Source organism: Mustela lutreola, chromosome 3 (assembly GCF_030435805.1).
Source record: "Mustela lutreola isolate mMusLut2 chromosome 3, mMusLut2.pri, whole genome shotgun sequence".
Classification (NCBI taxonomy): domain Eukaryota; kingdom Metazoa; phylum Chordata; class Mammalia; order Carnivora; family Mustelidae; genus Mustela; species Mustela lutreola.
This window is the reverse complement of record NC_081292.1, coordinates 201,758,211-201,783,725: the sequence shown is the minus strand read 5'-3', so window position 1 is coordinate 201,783,725 and position 25,515 is coordinate 201,758,211. Positions and strand designations below refer to the sequence as shown.

General features: G+C 40.0%; 1 protein-coding gene and 1 long non-coding RNA gene across 3 annotated transcripts in view; both read left to right on the top strand.

Annotated features, from left to right (window-relative positions):
• Positions 1 to 25,515, top strand: part of HSPE1 (heat shock protein family E (Hsp10) member 1) — a 43,186-nt gene that overhangs the window by 7,693 nt on the left and 9,978 nt on the right. Inside the window, exons 1-3 of one of the 2 annotated variants that reach the window (XM_059168506.1) lie at positions 5,870 to 6,024; positions 9,652 to 9,714; positions 19,666 to 19,766. In XM_059168506.1, the coding sequence (XP_059024489.1) occupies positions 5,965 to 6,024; positions 9,652 to 9,714; positions 19,666 to 19,766 (224 nt within the window). In that variant the 5' untranslated portion in view covers positions 5,870 to 5,964. Of the gene's footprint in view, positions 1 to 5,869; positions 6,025 to 9,651; positions 9,715 to 19,665; positions 19,767 to 25,515 lie in introns of those variants that run through there. The other variant, XM_059168509.1, reaches the window with a different exon arrangement.
• Positions 1,069 to 4,701, top strand: LOC131827619 (uncharacterized). The gene is made up of 2 exons (XR_009352076.1): positions 1,069 to 1,246; positions 4,297 to 4,701. It is a non-coding gene; the product is annotated as an uncharacterized LOC131827619 (long non-coding RNA).

The following is a 25,515-nucleotide window of genomic DNA, read 5'->3' as shown; positions in this document are numbered from 1 at the left end:
TCTAGGTGGCTCAGTCCGTTAAGCATCTGCCTTCTGCTTTGGTCACGATCCCAGGGTTCTGGGATCAAGCCCAGCATTGGGCTCTCCACTCAGCAGCGAGTCTGCTTCTCCCTCTCCCTTTGTGGTCTTTCTCACTTTCGCTTTCAAATAAATAAAATCTAAAAAAAATAAAAGATATACACTAAAGAGATATACACTAAAAATATCCTTCCCTACCCTATCCCCCATCCATACAGTTCCATCCTCAGAGGCAACTCGTGTTACATTTTATATTTTCAGTGGTATCTTATGTATACATTGTGTGTGTATGTGCCTGCGCATGCGTGTGTGCTAGGGCATGTATACATGTGTGTCTCATGTATGTGAATAATTCATTTTTTCTTTTTCAAAAAATAACATTCCATACATACCATTTGACACCTTTTTTTTTTTTTTTATAATAGTCTTTGGAATGACTCTATAAAGAACTAGAGCTTTTTAAATTTTTCATTATAGGGGCGCCTGGGTGGCTCAGTGGGTTAAAGCCTCGGCCTTTGGCTCAGGTCATGATCCAGGGTCCTGGGATCAAGCCCTGCATCGGGCTCTCTGCTTGGCAGGGAGCCTGCTTCCCTTCCTCTCTCTCTCTCTCTCTGTCTGCCTCTCTGCCTACCTGTGATCTCTGTCAAAAAAAAAAAAAAATTTAAATTTTTCATTATAGCTGTATAATGTTCTATTATATGGGTGAATCATAATTTAAGCATTCTCCACTGTTGAATATTTAAATTCTAGTCTTATTTAAATTAGAAATACTTCTGCAGTGAATAAAATTTTTGTATAAATTACTTTGCCCATGAGCAACTATAAGATTAATCACTATGTCAAAAGGTATGTGGATTTTAGTCATATGTGTATATACACACGCATATCTCCAAGTTGCCCTTCCTAGAAGTTCTATCAATTAATAATCCTAACAGCAATGTATGAGACTGATATCTTCCCAGCCTCAATGATAGAAGATGTTATAAAGGTTTTATGTTGCCATTCTTCTTTTTTTTTTTAAAGATTTTATTTATTTATTTGACAGATCACAAGTAGGCAGAGAGGCAGGCAGAGAGAAGGGAGGAAGCAGACTCCCTGCAGAGCAGAGAGCCCAATGTGGGGCTCCATCCCAGGACCCTAAGACCATGACCTGAGCTGAAGGCAGAGGCTTTAACCCACTGAGCCAACCAGGCGCCCCAAACAATTCTACTTTTATCATTATGAATAGGTGAGCATCTTGTGTTTGACAGTCACTTCTGTTTCTTTACTGCTGACTATTCTTATTGACTGTGAATATCCTTTACCTGTCTTTCTGTTGGACAATTGGCCTTTTAAGATTTGTGTGATATCTTTATTATGGAAATTGGTTCTTTGTGGTAAGTTTTTCCCTCTAGTTTATCATTTTGGCTTTGATTCTGTTTATGCTTTGAACTTGCAGGAAGTCACTTTAGTATAGCTAAATAAGTATTTTCCATTTATGGCTTCTGGGTATTAGTCAAACTGAAAAGTCGTCTCCAATATTTAAAGGTTCTTCCATGGTTTCTATAGGTGTTTTTTTTTTTTTTTAATTTTATTTCAGTCTTGGGGCGCCTGGGTGGCTCAGTGGGTTAAACCGCTGCCTTCGGCTCAGGTCATGATCTCAGCGTCCTGGGATCGAGTCCCACATCGGGCTCTCTGTTCGGCAGGGAGCCTGCTTCCCTCTCTCTCTCTCTCTGCTTGCCTCTCCCATCTACTTGTGATTTCTCTCTGTCAAATAAATAAATAAAATCTTAAAAAAAAAATATATATATATATATATATATATATATAATTTCAGTCTTAGCTTTATCTGGAGATTTTCTTGTTATAAAACATAAGGAATGGATCCAACCAACCCCCTTCCCTCTTACAGATTAAGCCTAGTTCTTTAAGACATGCTAAAATTTAGCCCAAGTCTTGCAAAATGGTCTTTCAGTAGCATTTAGACTTGACTTGCAAAGTCAAGTCATGACTTGACTTGCAAAAGCATCAGTGGGTACTTACTTACCTGACTTGAGTGTCAATTCAGAAAGGCCAGTTTGTTCCCTTTAAGTCATTAATTTTTTTTTTTTTTGAATATGTGCCAGGCACTGTTGGAGAAACAGGAATGAATAAAATTGGGGAGGGAGAAGTGAACAACTAAATTAATAACATACTTTTATTTATTAAGTAAACTCTACCCTCAATATGGGGCTCACTCTCAAAACTCCAAGATCCAGAGCCATATGCTCTACCAACTGAATCAGCCAGGTCCCCAGCACAATTTTAGATAGGGATTAGTGTCATTGAGAAAATAAAGACAGAAAGTGCTGCTAACTTCATGAAAGACATCAGGTGCCCTATTGAAAACAGGAAATGAGGCACCTGCCTGGTTCAGTTGGAAGAGCATGCAACTCTTGGTCCCAGGGTCATGAGTTTGAGCCCCACAATGAGTATAGAGATTTCTAAAAAATAATAATAATTTTTAAAAAAGTGTACATACCAGGATATAATAATCACTGGGACCCATTTTGGCAGCTGCTTACTATAATCACTGATTTGGTCAAATGCTCTAGAATTCTAGAGAAAAGTGAAGTGCCATGGGACTTCGGTATCTTCTCATCTGTAGTGTAGTCAAAGTTGTCTAAGTTTGAAATCTTTTAAATATGTTGTTCATTATTCAGTCTGTTCAACTATGAACATACCTCCCCATACTTCCCTGCTGCCTCAACTTTGCTTGGCCTGGGATGAAGTCTGCATCTCCACATAGAAATGCTACCCATACTTTAAGCCACATTTTCACTACTTCATGCATCATTCATAGTGTGTCAGTTTTGCTCTTAGGTTGGCTCCCTTCAAGCCAATATGGTTAAGGCAGTTAAGGAACTTGGCAAAGTTCATGGGCAGAAAAAAAGAAACATCTCTTTTGATATCTCCTCAAAAACAAGAAAACATTTCTCCTAACCCTATCTCTTCCCCCAAACCTTTCCAAAGGCCTCCATCAGATATACTTTTATACCTCTTTAGGCTAAACGGAGTCAGATGCTTACCATTTAACCAAATCTTGGCTTAGGACAATAGGGACTCAAACCTCAACTAGAGATGGGTTTACCTTTCCCTGGTCACATGAGGAGAGATGGATACTGAGCAAGATAAAAGTATGTTTGCAAAGAACACTTGGGAAGGGGAATGGACAACAAGAGACTTAAGACATTTTGCTGCCTTTTTTTTTTTTCAGCTAGGTTCCACACCCTGTATGGATCCCAACGCAGGGCTTGAACTCATGACCATGAGATCAAGACCTGAGCTAAGATCAAGAGTCAGACACTCAACTGACTGAGTGACCCAGGGTGCCCTGACATTTTGTTATGTAGTATAGTAAAATATAGTAATCTATATATCACCCTTCCCCATTCATTTTTAAACTCTCTGAGGAAAGGAGCTTATACATCTTATTTATGTTTCTCAGCATTTGCTTATTGCCCTTCACATAATGGGCATTCACTATTTTACTTGGATTTTAACCTTCCACAAAGAGAATTTCATATAAGATAGATATTTTTGAAATTATTTGTGATATTTTGGATTTGTAAAATATTTTCTTCTAAAACTTTAATAAAAGTCAAGGAATATTGGGGCGCCTGGGTGGCCCAGTGGGTTAAAGCTCTGCCTTTGGCTCGGGTTATGATCCCAGGGTCCTGGGATCAAGCCCCACATTGGGCTCTCTGCTCAGCAGGGAGCCTGCTTCCTCCACTCTCTCTCTCTCTGCCTGCCTCTCTGCCTACTTGTGATCTTTGTCAAATAAATAAATAAAATCTTAAAAAAAAAAAGTCAAGGAATATTTACTTTTTTTAAGCTTTTATTTTTAAGTACTCTCTACACCCAATGTGGGGTTTGAACTCACCACCTCAAGATCACATACTCTACCAGCTGAGCCAGCCAGGTATCCCAGGAATATTTACTTTTATACTTGCTTTCGTCCTCTATGAGGATGAAACTTTTCTTTTCTTTTTCACTTTCCTCTCTCACCCCTCAAACACTGGTTAACACTGGTTTAAAAGTTGTTTTTGTTTGGAGTTGATAATCTGCAGACTGACAGAGGAATTAAAATGTGAAGGTTATGAGCTAGAAACATTTCAACTCTCAAGAACAAGGTTCTTCCTGTGAGCAAGGCCAGAGTTGACATCACAATGCAACCTTATCAGACTTTTCAGAGATGAATGCATATTCTGTTCCTGAATTTAAAACCTACTTATTCAGTTTTTCTCTTGTTCTTTTCAGATGAGGTGAAATCATAGAACAGATCTGGACTTAAGAGAACATTAAGATGAGCCCCTTCAATTATAGGTAACTGTTACTTGCAAGTGAGGGACACTACCACACAATCTGGGAAATTTTAATTTAATCCTTGGAGGTAAGAGTTGTTCACAGATTTAGAAGCCTACCTAGGACTCTGCTCTTCCCCAGGCCCACCCCATGCCTCTTAGGAAGGCATCATTTTGGTGCCACTTGTCCTAGAGTCTCACCATATTTTGCAAGAGAATTGGGGATTGCCTGTCTGTCCCCAGTGCTACACTCTATAAGTAATTTATGGTTAAAGACTGGGCCTTTTCATACTTGTACCTCAGTGCTGAACACATAGTGGGGCTTAATAAATATTTGTTGAATAAATAAATATACTAGGAAGTAGTGATGGAATTAAGTTAACTTGCTCTGGAGAAGTTACCAGTCTATACACCTTCCAGAAAGGAGGAATCTTAAAGGCAAACCAACTTCCTGTTGTCTAACCCCTTTGAGCAAAGTTCCAGGTCTCTGACAATTATTCAGTAAAATTTGCACCCGCTAGTTTAACGAACCTTTCTTTCCTCCCTCCATTTTTGGAGGCTGTCTGTGATACAGCTCTCAGGCATTCTCAATGCACCTTTAGGTTTATTTGATGTTTTTTTCTTTTGGAAATCACCCTAGTATATGCGGTTTTTACCCTTTGAGCTGGCTTCACATCTGGTATCCTATGGCCTCCCTCCTCCCTGATCAAAGATTTAACGTTTCTAAACAGGAAACAAAAGTTTGCCGAACTTTCGTGATTACATAACGTTAGAACACTTAAAACTTGCAACAAAAGAAATTTAGAATCATGTAAAGATGTACAACTCCCACCATCTGTCAAGGGGCATTCGTTTTCTCTTCCTGCTTCTGACTTGCAAAAAAATAAGAGCTAATTTTGTCCGCCTAACGCAGAATACCAGATGTCCACGCTCGCTCAGATAATTAGCCTCTGAGTCTTTTATCTACACAAACTTGTCATTGAAAAGGACCTTGGCTTTGAAGTCAGCGGATGGTGGAAACATCATTTGACAGTCTAAGCCCTAGTCTTTTGAAATTGGGTCGGTTTCCTGCGGGGGTCTGAGGAATTTTCCCGGACTGGGGCCTGTTTCTCCACTCGGACGAGGCGGATTCGGGGGCAGAATTCTGCTCCTCCGGGTATCTGCTTGTACAAGGGATTACTGCAGCAGTCACCATTGTGCAAACCCTGTCTTTTCAGCGCGACTAATGTACGCCCAGGGAGATGACCCACAGGTTACGCCGGCCTTGCTCACTCTCGTAGGGGCCCACGGTGCCGGCCGGCTGTCCCGAAGCCACTCCCCGCCCCCGCGGCCATGTCTCTCCCTGCCTCCACGTCGCGCCGCGTGAGTCGTCGGCTGTTCCCTTTTCTGTGTCTCTCCCTCCGCCAGCCGGTCCTTTCTGGGACTCCTCCCCGGCCTCCCGCCCTGCTCCGCGCGGGCTACGGCTGATCCGTCAGCCACCGCCCCTCCCTGACGTCCGGAGCCGGAGCGCCGCTCCACCCCGTCGCGCCCCTCCCCTCTCGCCCGCCTCCCCCCGCCCTCCCCCCGCGCGGGCAGCCTTCCCCCACATCCGGGTATTGACTCCAGCCGCCCAGACTCTGGCACTATGGTCATGGCGGAGGGGACGGCAGTGCTGAGGCGGAACAGGCCAGGCACCAAGGCGCAGGTACTCTCTCTGCACCTTTCCTGCCCTGGAACTCTCGGTGGCGAGCCGCGCCGCACCTGGAAGCTGGCCGCCCCCGAGAGGAGGTTGGGCCGGGGCGGTAAGCTGGCGGGCAGGGGCACCCGCACCCGGCCTGCTCCTCCGGAGCCGCAGCCCCGGGGTATGGCTGAGGCGGCGGCGGCTCGTGAGGCCTGCGGAGCCCCGACTTGAGGGTGGGCGTGAGGGGTGGGTGGAAGACGCGGGCGGCGACCGCCGAGGCTCGGGGCCGAGAGCGTGTCAGCAGCGGCTGCTTGTTCTCGTCTCTCCCCTGAACCGTAGCTGACCGTCGTCGGAGGGCGCGGCCCGCCAGGTGGAGACCCTGGGGATTTCGGGAGGGGAGGGGGCGTCCACACGGCCGGCCTCCTCCTGGCTTCCGGTTCCTTCCCGGTTTGTGACGTGCCTGCCCGGCCTCTGCCATCCAGCCCGTCTAGCCGGATCCGGGTGGCGACAATTTATCCTCCTGCAGTTGGCCTTTGAGCATTTCTCGCCGCAGCTGCTCTCTGCCCCAGCAGGCTTTCGTTCTCGGGCTGCTCTGCTTACCTGTCATTCCTTGTTACGGGAGGCGTAGTCAGGGGATGAACTGCTCGTTTTATCCGCTTTTAGTAGGGCAGTGTTCAGGGGTGAGGTGGTGTTCGGTTAGGAATTGATTCTGGGGGTTTTCAAAAGACGGTGTGTCTCACATTATAAAGAAAAGTCAAACAGGCATTTAGATTTGAAGTGATTCACCTGCCAGCGGAAATACATTGCTGTTGAGTGTATGCGCTAGCATCGGAAGAGACGTGTCGAAGTGTAATTTTAAAGAAAAGGTGATATAAGAGGGGAGGAAGAAGACCCAGGGACCAACGATGGAGCTCTGACCGTATGCCAGAGAATAGATTTTAATGTGCTTTACAGAATTTTAGAAAAATTTTAGAAAGGGAATCCTTTCAGAGTACCTTTTAGATCCAGACACCTTCCTAGATCCATGATACAGATAAGGAAACCGAGTCCCAGAGAATCGGCTGCATTTGCTCAAGGTTACATAGTCTGTGGATTCTTAGTTCACTGGTGACCTTTTCTCTTTAACAAGTTTTTTTTAGTACTGAATTCTAGAGTATTGAGCTTAAACATCCCATTATAGCGTCAGATTTAGCTCTCAGTTGCTTCTGGCCGTTTTCTGGACATATTACTGGAAATTTATGTATTATTGTTTTTACCTTTTCCAGACATTCTTTATAAATGCCCCTTTCTCAGATAGCTTTACTTCTTTTTCTTTGGAAACACTGTTTCTCTTACTATATTTAGAGGTCGACTTTTTTGTACTCACATTCTGAGAATCGCCATCCATTTTTATTTACTCCTTAATTTTGAAAGGTTATAAAATTTGTTTTGAAATGTTATAAAATATTTTAAGTTAATATTGTAACACATCTGTTTTCTGTGTTATAAGTCACATAAAAAAATCTCCTTTGCTTTTTTCCACATTGTCATAGATCAAGGTTGTTAAATCATCATAGGAAAGGTCAGGATTAAAAAAAAAAAAAAAAGACTGCATGAGCAGCATTCTTTCCTATTTCTTGTCACACTAATTTCCTTCACTGAAATAGGTCTATTCTAAATGATTTATTTGGATCTATATCTTCCTACCTTTTTTTCCTACTTTTTAAATTTTATTTATTTATTTATTTATTTTAAAGATTTTATTTATTTATCAGAGGGGGGGGCAGAGAGCAAGCACGGGCAGACAGAATGGCCGGCAGAGGCAGAGGGAGAAGCAGGCTCCCTGCCGAGCAAGGAGCCCGATGTGGGACTCGATCCCAGGACACTGGGATCATGACCTGAGCCGAAGGCAGCTGCTTCTGAGCCACCCAGGCGTCCCCCTACTTTTTTTTTTAATTGGTTAGATTGGGATATAGGCATGTAGTTGGTTTTCAATGTTTATTCCTTGAAATAGATGAGAATGTTCATTAAGCTGATTTTGGTTCCTTTTGTGTTTATATAACAGTTGTGATGAGACAAAACATTTGATTACCAGTTAACAGTTTTGTATGTTTTCTGGATATTCCTTTATGTACTTTCTAATATTTTTAAAACTACCTTAATTTTTTTAAAGGAAAGAGTAGTCAAAGCATACCGATAGAAACAACTTTCGGTATAGATAACATAGAAACAATTTAAAAACTAGTCTTCAATAATACTTAGGTGAGGGACGCCTGGGTGGCTCAGTTGGTTAAGCAGCTGCCTTCGGCTCAGGTCATGATCCCAGCGTCCTGGGATCGAGTCCCACATCGGGCTCCTTGCTCCGCAGGGAGCCTGCTTCTCCCTCTGACTCTGCCTTCCACTCTGTCTGCCTGTGCTCGCTCTCACTCTCTCTCTCTTACAAATAAATAAAAATAAAATCTTTAAAAAAATAAAATAAAAAAAATAATAATACTTAGGTGATATCTAGGGAGAGACATCTTGAAACAATTTCCAGAAAGTTGTTTTTATTTCTTAACATATTAAAAAGAAATTCATTTTCATTCATACAGGGCACTATAATAAAGAATGATATGAAAAGTTTAAGACATTTAAGAAGGTATACTCATCACCTACCATCATAACTAAGACGTTACTAATACAGATGAATCTCTCTTTATCACATTCTTCTGTCTTCTCCCCACTCCTTCCAAACAGTGATGGTGATTATCATTCCTTTTCTTCATACTTTTCCTATGTATGCATTATATCTATAGGTATCCTTTGGATTTCTTAAACTTCTATTCATGTGGTATCATACACTGAATTCTTAAGTTTGCTCCAGTTTGCTTGAGGTGTTTGGTGACTTACCCATGTTAATTGGTACAGATCATTGGTTCACTACTACTGTTTCCCCCAGTTATACCCCAGGGACATTTATCAGGCAACTACTATGTGTTAGGCATTGTACTGCTTGCTAAGGATACATAGGTAGACCTTGCCATATGTAGATCTTGCTGAAAAAAATCTGTCAGATGGAAAGACTCTTAATCACTTAGGGGAATATCTGTGGATTGGACTGTCTATAGAGGAATTCAGAACCAGTGCAGGTGATCCACAAAAGTATTGATTGCCCTTAAAAGGCTGGATGACTACTTTTTGATGGAGCTCATATTTTGATTTAGAAATTTGAAACACCATTTGGAATTGGAATAATAATTTATAATGTCAGTCTACAATAGTACTTATGGAACAGTACCTAACCCCACTACAGACTGTTTTCTTAAGGTAAAAAACTGATCCAGTGCTTGGAGATTCTTTTTCAGCTTAACTTTTTAAGAAATATTAAACCGCCATAAACAAACAAGTGATAGATTTATCTCTTCAGGTAATGCATGAAAAGTTTATGGGAGCCCTATTTGAGGGATTTGTGGTTGAAAAAATGTAACTTGTAGTTCAGTTATATAAAATCTTGGTGTTCATTTAAAAACATTGAGTAAAGTTCCCTTATTCACTGATAATCCTGTTATTATAGTATGAGAGCTTTCTCTCTAGTGCAATTCTGGATCTTTATTAAGAATTGAAGTTAATCTCAGTCCTGTTGCCTTTTTTGACTTTGTGTGTGCTTTAACAATGAGTTTTTTTTTTTTATAGGATTTCTATAATTGGCCTGATGAATCCTTTGATGAAATGGACAGTACCCTAGCTGTTCAGCAGGTAATAACTGTAGTTTCTTTCACAACTCCAATAACCTAAGCATTTTACCTCCTTTGGCATAATATTTCTATATCTTTTAGCACAAGTCAGAATCCATGGAAATAATAGAATGCATGTTTAAAACTTTTATCAATCCTCCATTTTGTTTTAAGATGATATAGTAGACTGTAATGAAACTTACGTACATTTTAGTATCTATTAATAATCTACCAAATTAGGGTACCAAATTTGATTTTAGAGTGAATTTAATTCAAAGTTAATTGAATGCTCAATTAGAATAACATAATGAAGTAGGAAAGAGAACATTGAGAACATGTATCTAAATTTACCAAAAGTTCCCATCAGTTCTTAACTTTCGTGCCGCTCTAATATATGTGAGGGCTAAGATACCTCCCTTTAGGTTGTTGCCACTACCAAGTAGCTCACTAAGGCATTGAATATCAACATCCTTGTAGCATGTTTGGTTTGAAAAGCCCCTCAAGAGATTCTTACACGTACTTTTTTTTTTTTTTTTTTTTTTAAGATTTTATTTGTTTATTTGACAGAGAGAGACGCAGTGAAAGAGAGAACACTGGCAAGGGGAGGGGGAGAGGGAGAAGCAGGCTTCCTCCCGCACAGGCAGCAGGATGTGGGGCTCCATATCATGACCCAAGACAAAGGCAGACACTTAACAACTGAGTCACCCAGGAGCCCCAACTCTTACACATTCTTAATGAGAATCACATTATATACTTACTGGGTTTAAAAAAAAATGTAGCAGTTCTTCCAAAATGAATAAAATCTATAATCTTGGGAAAGATAATTTCTGTAACTAATTATTAAAAATTGCTTTAGGGGGTTAACAAAATGATGACTGAAATTAGGGTGTACTAGTATATGGACTAGACATTAGTTAACTAGCATATTTAAAGGAAAAATAATAAACAGAAGCTGGCTTTATCTTGATGGCTAGATAATAAACGTAGATAGCTACTTGGATTTATAGTATTATTTGAAAATCCTAGAAAATGAAATAGGAATACAGTTGAATTCTTTGAGCATAAAAAACAAGTCATAATATTAACAAATACCAAAAACCTTTAGAATGGACTCAGTATAATATTTAGATACTTAGCATAGGAAATGGACGACTCTTCATGAATGAATGGCTGTTTGGACATTCCCACTCAGCGGCCCCTGAGTGGCTCAGTCATTAAGCGTCTGCCTTCGGCTGGGGTCATGATTCCAGGGTCCTGGGATCAAGCTCCACATCGGGCTCCCTGCTCCGTGGGAAAACCTGCTTCTCCCTTTCCCTCTGCTGCTCCTCCTGCTTGTGTTCCCTCTCTCGCCGTGTCTCTCTCTGTCAAATAAATAAAATCTTTAAAAAAAAAAAAGGATACTGTTCAATCAGCAAGTGTTTATTGGGCAATGAGGTAGGCCTTATGGAGGATACAGAAACATAAACTTAGAGCTCAGTGTCTGGAAATTGGGAAAAATAAGAGGAAAAATGTGTAAGTGTTTCTACCTTTAAAAGTAGAGGTTGTGGGGTGCCTGGATGGCTCAGTTGGTTAAGCGTCTACCTTCAGCTCAGGTGTCATACTCCCTGCTGAGCAGGGGAGTCTGTCTCTCCCTCTGATCGTGTGCTCTCTCTCTCACTCTCTCAAATAAATAAATAATTTTTATTATTATTTTATTTTTTAATTTTTTTTTTTAAAGATTTTATTTGACAGAGAGAGATCACAAGTAGGCAGAGAGAGAGGAGGAAGCAGGCTCCCTGCTGAGCAGAGAGCCCAACGCAGGACTCGATCCCAGGACTCTGAGATCATGACCTGAGCCGAAGGCAGCAGCTTAACCCACTGAGCCACCCAGGCAAACCCCCCCCCCCCTTTTTTTTTTTAAAGTAGGGATTGTGTGCTTCTACTTTATTGAATTTATTTGTTCGAACAATTTTTTTTGTGGAATCTTTAGGGTTTTCTACATACCAAGAGCATATCATCTGTAAACAGACAGTCTTCTTCCTTTCTAATCCTGATGCTTTTTATTTCTATTTCTCACCTAATTGCCTGGCTAGAACTTCAGTACTGCTTTTAATAGAAGTGGCAGAAGCAGGCATCTTTGTCTTGTTCTTGATCTTAGAGGAAACCTTTCAGTCTTGCACATTTAGTATAAGGAGCACTGTGAGTTTTTCATATGTGACCCTTATTATGTTGGATTATTATGTTACTGGTTTCCTTCTAATTCTAGTTTATTGACCGTTTTTATCCTACAAAGGTGCTGAATTTTGTCACAGACACCAATTGAGATAACATAGGGGGTTTTACCCCCCCTTCATTTTTTAATGTTGTGTATTGATCAGTTTTTGCATGTTGAACCGTCCTTGCATTCTAGGAATAAATCCCACTGATCGTGATGTATACTCTTTTAATTTGCAATTGAATTCAGCTTGTTAAGATTTTTGTATCCATAATTATAAGGGGTATTGGTTTCTAGTTTTCCTTCGGTGTCTTTGGTATCAGGCAGTGCTGGCAACATAGAGTGAGTTAGGAACTATGCCCTCCTCTTTGGTCTTTTGGAAGAGTTTGAGGAGGGTTGATGTGCTTCAGACGTTTGGTAAAATTCACCAGTGAAGCCACTGGGTCCAGGGCTTGGCTTGGCTTGACTTTCTTTCTTTCTTTCTTTCTTTTTTTAAAGATTTTTATTTATTTGACTAGAGATCACAAGTAGGCAGAGAGGCAGGCAGAGAGAGAGAGGGAAGCAGGTTCCCTGCTGAGCAGAGAGCCTGATGTGGGGCTTGATCCCAGGACCCTGAGATCATGACCTGAGCCGAAGGCAGAGGCTTAACCCCCTGAGCCACGCAGGTGCCCCAGGGCTTTTCTTCAGTTGCACAACAGCAGTGGGAGAGGCAGTCCCTTCAGAGTAGGGAGCTTGATGTGGGACTTGCTCCCAAGACCCTGAAATCATGAGCTGAGTCAGATGCTTAACTGACTGAGCCATTTCTTTCTTTTTTTTTTTAAAGGTTTTATTTATTTGACAGAGAACATAAGCAAGGGGAGCAGCAGGCTCCCCTTGGGGAGAAGGGGGAAGCAGGCTCCCTGCAGAGCAGGAGTAGCCCGATGTGGGACTCCATACCAGGACCCTGGGGGATCATGACCTGAGCCGAAGGCAGTTGCTTAACCAACTGAGCCATGCATGTGCCCCTAGAATTGCTTTCTTAATTTCCTTTTTGGATTATTCATTGAAGGAGTATACAGACACAACTGATCTTTTACATATGGATCTTGCATCCTGCTACTTTGCTGATTTTGTTTATTAGCTTTCCTGTGGATTCTTTGGGATTTCAGTATATAAGATGTCATCTGCAAATAGAGATAGTCTTTTATTTACTTCTCTTTCGTGTCTGATTGTTCTGGCTAGAAATTCTGCACATTGTTGAATAGCAATGGTGAAAGCTGGCATTCTTGTCTCTTTTCTGATATTAGAGGAAAACCTTTCAGTCTTTCATCACTGAGAATGACATTTTTTTCATAATGCCCTTCATCATAATTGGGAAGTTCTCTTCCGCACTTAGTTTTCTCAGTGTTTTTATCATGAAAAGATGTTGGATTTTATCAAAAGCATTTTCTGCATTGAGATGATTGTGGTTTCTTCCCTTTGTATATTAACATAGTATATTCATTGATTAAAAAAATTTTTTTCAGGGGCACCTTGGTGGCTCAGTGGGTTAAACCTCTGCCTTCGGCTCAGGTCATGATCTCAGGGTCCTGGGATTGAGCCCCACATCAAGCTCTCTGCTCAGCAGGTAGCCTGCTTCCTCCCTCTCTCTCTGCCTGCCTCTCTGTCTACTTGTGATCTATGTCTGTCAAATAAATAAAATCTTAAAAAAAATTTTTTTTTTTTTAGAATTTTTATTTCCAAGTAATCTCTACACCCATTGTGGGGCTCAGACTCACAACTACAAGATTAAGAGTCATACACTCCACCGACTGAACCAACCAGGTGCTCTGATTTTTTTTTTTCCTTAGTTTTGAGCCACTTTTCATTCCTTGCAGCTTCCTTTTGATTGATGTTTGTTTAGTATATCTTTTCCCATCCTTTTACTTTTAACCTACCTATATCATTATATTTGAAGTAAGTTTCTTACAGTGTTTGGCTGTCTTATTCTTTGTGATAGTCTTTGTCTTTTAGTGGGTATATTTAGGCCATTTAATATTAATTTAATTACTAGTAGGTTATGTTTAGATTTAGGTCTGCCATCATATTACTTGTTTTCAGTTTGTTCTCTCTCTCTTTTTTGTTCCTTTCCCCCTTTCTGCCATTTTACAGATTGAGCACTTTTACTATTTTATTTCCTTATTTATTTTTCTTTTCTTTTTTAAAAAGATTTTATTTATTTATTTGACAGAAACCACAAGTAGGCAGAGAGGCAGGCAGAGAGCCTGATACAGGGCTCGATCCCAGGACCCTGAAATCATAACCTGAGCCTAAGGCAGAGGCTTAGCCCACTGAGCCACTCAGGCACCCTCATTTATTTATTTTTCTTAAAGATTTTATTTATTTATTTGACAGAGAGAGCACAAGCTGGGGAGCAGTAGGCAGAGGGAGAAGCAGACTCACCAAACAGGAAACCCAACTTGGGGCTCAATCCCAGGACCCTGGGATCATGACCTGAGCTGAAGGCAGACGTTTAACAACTGAGCCACTCAGGCACCCCCACTTTTAGTGTTTTAATTCTAATTTTGATTATCTTTTTAAATTTTTATTTTAAAAAATATTTTATTTGGGGCACCTGGGTGGCTCATTAAGCGTCTCGAGGGTCCTGGGATTGAGCCCCACATTGGGCTCCCTGCTTGGCGGGAAGCCTGCTTCTCCCTCTCCCAAACACCCTGCTTGTGTTCCCTCTCTCACTCTGTCTCTGTCAAATAAATAAATAAAATCTTTTAAAAATATTTTATTTATTTATTTAGCAGAGAGAGAGAGAGAGAGAGTGTGCGCATGCACACGGTTCAGGAGCAGAGGCAGAGGGAGACAGAGAAGTAGACTCCCTGCTGAACAAAGAGCCAGTTGTAGGGCTCTATCCCAGGACCCTGAGATCATGACCTGAGTCGAAGGCAGACACTTGACCAACTGAGGCACTCAGACACCCCTTGAGTATCTATTTATTTTTATTTTTATTTTTAATTTTTTAAAAGATTTTACTTATTTCTTTTTTTAAAAAAAGTATTTGATTTATTTATTTGACAGAGAGAGAGAGAGATCACAAGTAGGCAGAGAGGCAGGCAGAGAGAGAGGGGGAAAGCAGGCTCCCTGCTGAGCAGAGAGCCCCATGTGGGGCTCGATCCCAGGACCCTGAGATAATGACCTGAGCCGAAGGCAGAGGCTTAACACACTGAGCCACCCAGGCGCCCCAGACTTTACTTATTTCTTAGAGAGCACAAGCAGGAGGAGGGAGATAGGGAGAGGGAGAAGCAGACTCCCTGCTGAGCTGGGAGCCTGATGTGGGACTCGATCCCAGGACCCAGGGATCATGACCTGGGCTGAAGGCATATGCTTCACTGAGTGAGCCATCCAGGTGTCCCTATTTTTATTATTTTTAAAGATTTTATTTATTCAACAGAGAGAGCACATACGCACTAGGGGGGGTGGGGGGCAGAGGAGAGGGAGAAGCAGGCTTCCTGCTTAGCAAGGAGCCTGATGTGAGGCTCCACTCTGGGACCCTGGGATCATGACCTGAGCTGAAGGCAGATATTTAACAGACTGAGCCACCCTGGCACCCCAGCTATCTCTTTATATAATGTTTTTGATAATTGCTCTGGAGATTACTAAATACTTTTCAGTCTACTTAGAATCAGTATTTTATCACTTTAATTAAAATGTGAAAACTATCTTCCTACAGATCCCATTACCCCTTTATGCTTTTGTCGTTTGTATTACATCTACCTACATTGAAAACCTCATCAGACAATGTTACATTTTTTGCTTTCACCTGCCAAACATATTTTAAAGAACTCGAGGGGGGAGAATGGTTTATTGTTTTTATACCCAGATATTTATAATTTTGATTGCTCCTGACATTCTAAATTTTTCTGTTGGTGCTATTTATTTATTTATTTATTTATTTATTTCCTCTGTCTAAAGAACTTCCTTTAGCAATTCTTTCAGAGAGATCTGCTGGCTTGGATTTTTCCTTAGTTTTCTTTCTTCTGATAATGTCCTTGTCTTCATTCTTGAAGGGTATATTTGTTAGATACAGAATTCTGGGCTGACGATCTTTTTTTTTTTTTTTAAGATTTTTATTTATTTGAGGGGCACCTGGGTGGCTCAGTGGGTTAAAGCCTCTGCCTTCGGCTCAGGTCATGATTCCAGGGTCCTGGGATCGAGCCCCACATCGGGCTCTCTGCTCGGCAGGAGCCTGCTTCCCCCTCTTTCTCTTTGCCTGCCTCTCTGCCTCCTTGTGATCTCTATCTGTCAAATAAATAAATAAAATCTTAAAAAAAAAATAAAAAAGATTTTTATTTATTTGAGAGAGAAAGTGAGTGAGCAAGGGATGGGGGAGGCGCAGAGGGAGAGAGACAAGCAGACTCCCCCGGAGCTGGGAACTCGATGATGACCATGTAGGGCTTAATCCCAGGACCTTGAGATCATGACTTGAGCTAAAGGCAGAATCTCAACTGATTGAGCCACACTGGTGCCCTGACTCTTCTTTTCTTTCAGTGCTCTCAACATGTGCCATTCCCTGCTGTCTGTGGTTTCTGATGAGAAAGCTACAGTTTTTTGAACATTTTGTAGGTCCTGTATCTTTTTTCAAAGGCTTATTTTTAGTTTTTGGCACTTTATGTGTCTTGGCATGGGTTTCTTTGGGTTTTCTTGTTTGGTGTTCACTCTGCTTTTCTCTATTGTGGTAAATATGTGTAGGATAAAATTTACCACTTTGCCATTTTTAAATGTATTTTTTTTAAGTTTTTAACTTAATTTTTTAAGTAAACTCTACCTCCAATATGAGGCTCGAACTTATGGCCCTGAGATCAAGAATTGCATGTTCTACCGACTGTGCCAGCTACGGCCCCTTCTGTGGCATTAAGTACATTCACATTATTGTGTGATCATTACCAACTCTATCTGAAGGTTTTTTTGTTTTGTTTTTGTTTGTTTTGTTTTGGTGGTCAGCAAAGCAGTTTATTGAGTGATAGTAAAAAGTTCCCAAATGGGGCGCCTGGGTGGCTCAGTGGGTTAAGCCGCTGCCTTCGGCTCGGGTCATGATCTCAGGGTCCTGGGATCGAGTCCCACATCGGGCTCTCTGCTCAGCGGAGAGCCTGCTTCCCTCTCTCTCTCTGCCTGCCTCTCCATCTACTTGTGATTTCTCTCTGTCAAATAAATAAATAAAATCTTTAAAAAAAAAAAAAAAAGTTCCCAAAGAGGAAGGGACCCGAAAGATGCCCTTTCATCTTTTTTTAAAAGAACTTTTCAACTTTTAACAGCTGAAACTCTGTGCCCATTAAACAACAACAATTTCCCACAATTCCCTTTCCCCAGCACACTCATCTTCTTGTATTGAGATTTTCATGTGTTCTTTGTATACCGAGTAATTTTGGATTGTATTCTGGACATTTTGAATATTATGTCTAGATGCTAGTTTTATTTATTTATTTAGTATTTTATTTATTTATTTGACAGAGAGAGTGAGCGAGCGAGAGAGGGAACACAAGCCAGGGGAGAGGGAGAAGCGGGCTTCTTGTCGAGCAAGGAGCCCAATGCAGGGCTTGATCTCAGGACCCTGGGGTTTATGATTCCAGCCAAAGGCACTTGCTCAACGACTGAGCCATTCATGTGCCCCTAGACTCTGGTTTTATTTAATCCCATAGAAAATGTATTTTCCCATAGATATTTTTGTTTTAGCAGGCTAAATAGGTTTTATTTTGATAAATAATCAGTAATAAAAAGATTTTAGATTCCCTAACGATTGACAGCTTATAATTCTACTTATAAAAACTTTAATAATTATACATAAATTCAATTACTAAATATGTGATTAAAAAATTAATATTGATTATGAGTAAACCATATTGCAGAGAATATATTTTTGTGTGCTCACTACCAAACTGTCTTTGAGACCACTAAAGAATATTAAAGAATCAGGGACCATACTCCATTTCTGGTAAATTTTTTCATCCCTAATCTTTCATGGCTTTAACATTTTAGGTAATTACATATCTTTATCCTGGACTTCAAGTAATATAGTTTAGGAAAAGACAATACAAATTTGTTAAAAATCTCCTATGTGCCAGATGCTAATACTAAAATTTAAAATTCTCTTTTTTATTTGAGAGAGACCCTCGATAATAACTTATATATTAAATATAAATAAATGCTTGTAAGAGTTCTATGGGAGGTGTGATGGGAGCAGGAAAGGTAAGAGTGCATAGACAAGTTGCTAATTTAGATTATATAGGGACAAATGGAGGAAATCAGACGGAGTTCTGTGAGTACTAGAATAATCAGGAAAGATTTGAATGTGCTGGGGGAGAGAGAATTTGGAAAGAATAGTGTGGGGGTGCCTGGGTGGCTCAGTCACCCTTCCCCTCAGGTCATGATACCAGAGTCCTGGGATAGAGTCCAATATCCAGCTCCCTGCTCAGCGGGGAGTCAACTTCTCCGTTTCCCACTCCCCCTGCTCATGCGCGCGCATGCGCACACATACATACACACACTCTATCTCTCTCTAATAAATAAAAAAAAGTTGTATGGAGTTTGAGGTGGCCAATGGGAAAGGTAAAGAATTTGCTGCTTTCTGCTTGAGGAGAAAGTGAGTTTCATGCAGAACTTTGGAATTTAGAACTTTGGGTCAGAAAGTTAGGGAGAGTGGTTTAAATAGGCATTAGGGAGTCAGAATCTTTTGAGCAGATTTTTGATATGAGAGTAATCTTCAGGAAATATTGCCTGAAAATAAGCATAAAAGATAGCTTTAACAAGGCCCTGCAGTTATTCAGTTTCTGTAATTAGGCATTTTAAGCTAATATAACCTATTCAAATTTCACAGTATATCATAGAATGCATGAAACATTAAAAAGATCTGAAATTTATAGGGCGCTTGGGTGGCTCAGTGGGTTAAAGCCTCTGCCTTCAGCTCAGCTCATGTCCTGGGATTGAGTCCTGCAGAGTCCTGCATCGGGCTGTCTGCTCAGCGGGGACCTGCTTCCTCCTCTCTCTGCCTGCCTCTCTGTCTACTTGTGATCTCTGTCTGTCAAATGAATAAAATCTTAAAAAAAAAAAAAAAAAAAAAACCCTGAAAGTTAAGTTTTATTTTACATAAATTAAAAGTGAATGTCCATGCCTTTTTTTCTTTTAACTTATTTTTTCTGCTGGACATTTTTTGAAAATAACTTTATGGGATACCACATACCATAGAAATCACTCATTTAAAATATATATACATGGTTTTTAGTCTATTCACAAGGTTGTACACAATCCCAACAGTCTGATTTTAGAAGATCTCCATTCCCCCTTGAAAGAAATTTCATTTACATTTGCAGTTTTCTCTGTTCGCCTTGGTCTCCTCTTCTCTCCCCAGTCCTAAACAACTACTGTTTTGGTCTTCCTAGATTTGCCTATTCTAGATCATTGATATTAGTGGAATCCTATACTATATTCCATAGTTATATCGTCTACATTTTATGTTCTTGGGAAGATTGTAGTTTACAGTTTTGATCTCATATCCAGTCCTGGTAAGTACCGTATCTGCATTTATATGGTAGATCTTACCTCAAAGAAGTTGAATTGGAGAAAGCATAGGTAAGGATTACCTCCTTTCTTCTGAATTAGTGATTCTGATTTTGTACTTGGTTTCTGTTTTATGTATAACCCAAAAAAGTTGGAACGTAAGAGCAGTCATGTCTTCAAAAATTAAATATATTTAACGTAAGATTTATCATGAAGTATAATATCTTAATTAACTCTGAGAACTTTTTTTGTTTATAGTATATTCAACAAAACATAAGAGCAGACTGTTCCAATATTGACAAAATACTTGAACCACCTGAAGGCCAAGATGAAGGTGTATGGAAATATGAACATTTAAGGTAAATTTTTATGATGTATCAAAATAGTAGCAGTACTTCCTCTTGTAAAAAAACCTTTAATGTTGATGATTATGAATTATAAATAAAATCTTTATGCAATCGCAGACTTTAAAAAGCCAGATTTTAAAGCCTTTGTTTTCAGTGTTACAAAGTTTTCATCTTTGTTATTTACTGAATTTTTTCTTCATTTATGAATATGGGCATTATTTTCTATTTACACAGCTTTTTGTTCTTTCATTCTTTCTCTCTCTCTCTCCTCCCACAGGGGGCGGGGGGCGCGGTTCCCTCTTTCCTTATCTTTTTTTCTTCTTATCTCTCTACATCTTACCTCTCAAAGTGGGACTTGAACCCACAACCCTAAGATCAAGAGTTGCATGCTCTATGTACTGAGCCAGCCACGTGCCCCTACACAGTTTTTCTTAACCACAAATGCATTATTTCAATTTATCCACTCAAGATAGACTTTATTTTTCTTTTTAAAGATTTTTAAAAAAATTTTATATATTTGTTTGACAGATTGAGAGAGAGAGAGATCACAAGTAGGCAGAGAGGCAGGCAGAGAGAGAGAGGAGGAAGCAGGCTCCCTGCTGAACAGAGACCCCGATGCGGGGCTCAATCCTTGGACCCTGAGATCATGACCTGAGCTGAAGGCAGAGGCTTAACCCACTGAGCCACAGCGCACCCCAAACTTTATTTTTCTATAGAGGATCATAAGAAGGCCCTAGTCTAGGCTTGGTATCTGATGAATTGCCTACTGTGAACTTCTAGTCTTCCATGTGATAAATAAAGATTAATTGTAATTCTGGGGGCACCTGGGTGGTTCAGTAGATTAAGTGTTTGACTCTTGATTTCAGCTCAAGTCATGATCTCAGTCAGGGTCATGAGATTGAGTCCCCTGTCAGGTTCCACATCCAGCAGGTGGTCTGCTGGAGATTCTCTTTCTATCTCTGCCCCTCCCCCTGGCTTGCAAGCATATGTGTACGCATGTGGTTACTCTCTTCTCTCAAATAAATGAATCTTTAAAAACTTAATTGTAATTCTGAGGTAAGGAGCTTGGGCACTTTTTCATGATACCCTTTGAATGAGCAAATTGATGACTAGTGAATGACTAGTTAACTAGAGTTAACTTTAAAAACAGCTAAATGCTAAAGTTACAAAGTTGTTTCCGGAAGTTACAAACTTGCCACTGTAAATGGGAGCTGAGATGAGTTGATTGGTAAAATATAAGGAATGTAGCATGAAATATATGTTCATCAGGGTTTGTTACATTTTGAGTTCATTTTTACATAATATGTGGAGTAGAAATAGGACTTTCCATAAATAAATTAGATCACATTTCTTGCTAGACATTGCTAAGACATAATGTCTTATCATAATAGTAAAGCAATATCAGATTGCTAAGACTTCTTTGTATTCCACCAGTTTCCAGTTTTTTGGACAAATCACTTGACTACTTGATCTAGTTTTGTTTTGTTTAAGAGTTTATTTTTAGGTAGTCTCTGCACACAACATGGGGCTCAAACCCACAACCCCAAGATTAATGGTTGCATGCTTTACTGACTGAACCGGCCAGTCACCGCAACCCAATTTATTTTTTAATTTTTTAAATTAACATACAATGTATTATTAGCCCCAGGGTACAGGTCTGTGAATCGTCAGGCTTACACACTTCACAGCACTCACCGTAGCACATACCCTCCCAAGGGTCCATAACCCAACTACCCTCTCCCTACCCTGCTCCCCCGGGCAGTCCTCAAGTTTCTTTTGTGAGATCAAGAGTCTTTTATGGTTTGTCTCCCTCCCGATGCCATTTTGTTTCATTTTTTCTTCCCTACCCCAGACCCCCTATGTTGCCTCTAGAATTGCGCATATCAGGGAGATCATATGATAATTGTCTTTCTCTGACTTATTTCACTCAGCTTAATACCCTCTAGTTCCATCCACATTGTTGCAAATGGCAAGATTTCATTTCTTTTTTTTTTTTTTTTTTTTAAGATTTTATTTATTTATCAGAGAGAGAGAGGGAGAGCGAGTGAGCACAGGCAGACAGAATGGCAGGCAGAAGCAGAGGGAGAAGCAGGCTCCCTGCTGAGCAAGGAGCCTGATGTGGGACTCGATCCCAGGACGCTGGGATCATGACCTGAGCCGAAGGCAGCTGCTTAACCAACTGAGCCACCCAGGCGCCCCAAGATTTCATTTCTTTTGATGGCTGCGTAGTATTCCATTGTACATATATACCACATCTTTATCCATTCATCTGTTGATGGACATCTGGGTTCTTTCCATAGTTTGGCTATTGTGGACATCACTGCTATAAACATTTGGGTGCACGTGCCCCTTCGGATCACTACATTTGTATCTTTAGGGTAAATACCCAGTAGTGCGGTTGCTGGGTCATAGGGTAGCTCTGTTTTCAACTTTTTGAGGAACCTCCATGGTGTTTTCCAGAGTGGCTGCACCAGCTTGCATTCCCACCAACAGTGTAGGAGGGTTGCCCTTTCTCCACATCCTCGCCAGCATCTGTCGGTTCCTGACTTGTTAATTTTAGCCATTCTGACTGGTGTGAGGTGGTATCTCATGGTAGTTTTGATTTGTATTTTCCTGATGCCAAGTGATGTGGAGCACTTTTTCATGTGTCTCGTGGCCATCTGGATGTCTTCTTGGCAGAAATGTGTGCTCATGTCCTCTGCCCATTTCTTGATTGGATTATTTGTTCTTTGGATGTTGAGTTTGATAAGTTCTTTATAGATTTTGGATACTAGTCCTTTATCTGATATGTCGTTTCCAAATATCTTATCCCATTCTGTCAGTTGTCTTTGGTTTTGTTGACTGTTTCCATTGCTGTGCAGAAGGTTTTGATCTTGATGAAGTCCCAATAGTTCATTTTTCCTGATCCAGTTTTTTAAAACCACATCTTAATGCATGATAATTGAAAGTATGAACATGTAGATATTTTCCCGCTCTTATAAATCAAGGTAGCACTTCAGTGCATATTCTCTGCCTTACTTTAATCCAGCTTTGAAAATAACGACCTACTTACCTGTTGGGATTAATGATGAAAATAAATGAGGATGTTTTTTCCACTACAAGTGTAATTCCACAGAAGTGAAGGCTGATTTTAGAGTTCATAAATTTATATTGATTGATTTATTATAGGGCTCCATACCCAACATGGGGCTTGAAACCCTGAGTTCGAGAGTCACATGCGTTAGGACTGATTTTAGTATACAAGATCTTAATTTCAGATCTAAGAACAGCTCTTCCTCCCAATTTAACTTAGACTATAAAATATGTAATATTTTATATTGCACATTTATAATATCTTTTTCCTGTTCTGTTCTGGTGCTGTTATTTTTACTTTTTTTCCCCGTTGAATATTATCCAGTTTATTTTGGTTTTGTATTTATGTATTATCCATCACAAATATATTCTTTTGTGTCTTCATCATAGTCTATACATCTTTATAGTTCACCAAGAAGAGTTTCAGAAGTAACTTTTTGTTTTTTTCATATGCTTGATGTAGTTGATTTGAGGCTTAATACTTGCTCTTTTTTATTGGTTAATATAGTTGATAATTATGTTGTTAATGAGACTTCATTCAAATCTCTCACTAGCCCATATGGAATATTTATAATAGGAAGAGATGCCCCTTCTGAGTGGATACAATCCCATGCCAGGATGCATGGTTTAGAGTTTATAGTGTAGGCTGGATTTCAGCTCTGGCTTGTCTGTTCAGCGGCACAACTGTATCTGTTAGCCCTATATTGAATAAACTTGAAGCTGTTAAATTTGCACTATGTGCCACAGATTGTACTCATAACACTGCCAGATCGGTAGCTTAATTTTGCTGTTGGCCCTAAGTGAGCTAAACTAGATGAGAAACTTATTTTTCACCACCTGTCTTTATTACTGAGTGGAAAACAACTCGAAAACCTGAAACATGCAAGCTATATATATGGGGGAGTAGAGGGTGATGTGCTGATTCAGAAGTAGTAGTATTTTTGTGATTTAAAAACAGCATTATTGTTAGGAATCTCAAAGGAAATACATTTACAGACAAGTGAAAATTTGGGTATTTGGTTTCTTCTGTTATCATAAACTTTAGTTTTTCTTTCATATGTGGGCAGGGTTTTGTTTTGCCCTTTGGGACTGTCTTGTTTTTTACTTTTGTAGGTTTAGCTTTGTATTTTTAGGGAATCACATTGTTCTCATTTGTAGGGGAAACATAGTGATTGGTAAATTTTTAAGAGGTAGTGCGTTCAGTAGTTTGACAGCAATAAATTAAGTTAGCTTTATAATATAAATGATTGTCTTTTCATATACAATGATATAAAAATGACATTTCATATAAAAGTGATCATCTTGGGGGTGACTGGGTGGCTCAGTTGGTTGAGTGTTTGCCTTTGGCTCCAGTCATGATCCTTGGGTCCTGGAATTGAGCCCCACATTGGGCTCCCTGCTCAGCGGGAAGCCTGCTTCTCCCTCTCCCACTCCCCCTGCTTGTGTTCCCTCTCTTGCTATGTCTCTCTTTGTTAAATAAATACAATCTTTAAAATGGTTTAAAAAAAAAGATAATCTTGATGCTATGAAATTTCCTTCATTCGTCATTTATTCAAAAATATTTTGGGGGGCGTCTGGGTATCACAGTGGGGTAAGCCTCTGCCTTCAGCTCAGGTCGTGATCTCAGAGTCCTGGGATCAAGCCTCTCATTGGGCACTCTGCTCAGCGGGGAGCCTGCCCCCCCTCGCCTCTCTGCCTACTTGTGATCTCTCTGTCAAATAAATAAATAAAATTAAAAAAAAAAATGTGTGTGTGTGTGTGTGTGTGTGTGTGTGTGTGTGTGTGTGTGTGTGTATGTATAAAACACTAGGTTCAGGGGCACCTGGGTGGCTTAGTGGGTTAAAGCCTCTGCTTCGGCTCAGGTCATGATCCCAGGGTCCTGGTATTGAGCCCCGCATCAGGCTCTCTGCTCGGCAGGGAGCCTCTTTCCTCCTCTCTGCCTGCTTGTGATCTCCGTCTATCATATAAATAAATTCTTTAAAAAAAAAAAAAAAAAAACAACACACGAGGTTCTGAGCATTGTTCTAGGCTTTATAATTTTTAGTTTGGCAGTTTTAGAAGAGAAGTATATCATGAAAAAAAGCTTGCAGTCTACTAAGTTACAAAATTATGTATGATATGACCCCAGTATATTTTACTCTGCATAGAAAATCAAAGTTAGTTGTAAATAATAACTTTTGAGAAGAGGTAGTAGAATTATGGATTTTCTTATTGTACCTTGTATGTTCTTGTTTGACTTTTTATAAGGAGTATGTTGTTTATAATCAGAACAAAACTTGTAAAATATATAGGCATATAAAAGATCTAGTCTTTTTTATTTTAAAGATTTAATTTATTTATTTATGAGAGAGAGTGAGCACAAGGAATGGGGAGGGGCAAAGGGAGAGAGAGAAGCAGACTCTGCTGAGCAGGGAGCGTGATGCAGGGCATATCCCAGGACCCCGGAATCATGACCTGACCTGAAGGCAGGACCTTAACTGACTGAGCCATCCAGGTGCCCCTAGTCCTTTTTCTATATGAATGTTTGTGTATATACAAAATATATATACCAATAGTTTATTGTTTATATGCAGTTTGTTTATATACAACATATATATACTAATAGTTTACTACTCTGCAATTGCTGATTATTTGGAATATTTCAAAAAAATGTTTATAAACAGTTTTTTATGTGTATTTTCTCTGAACA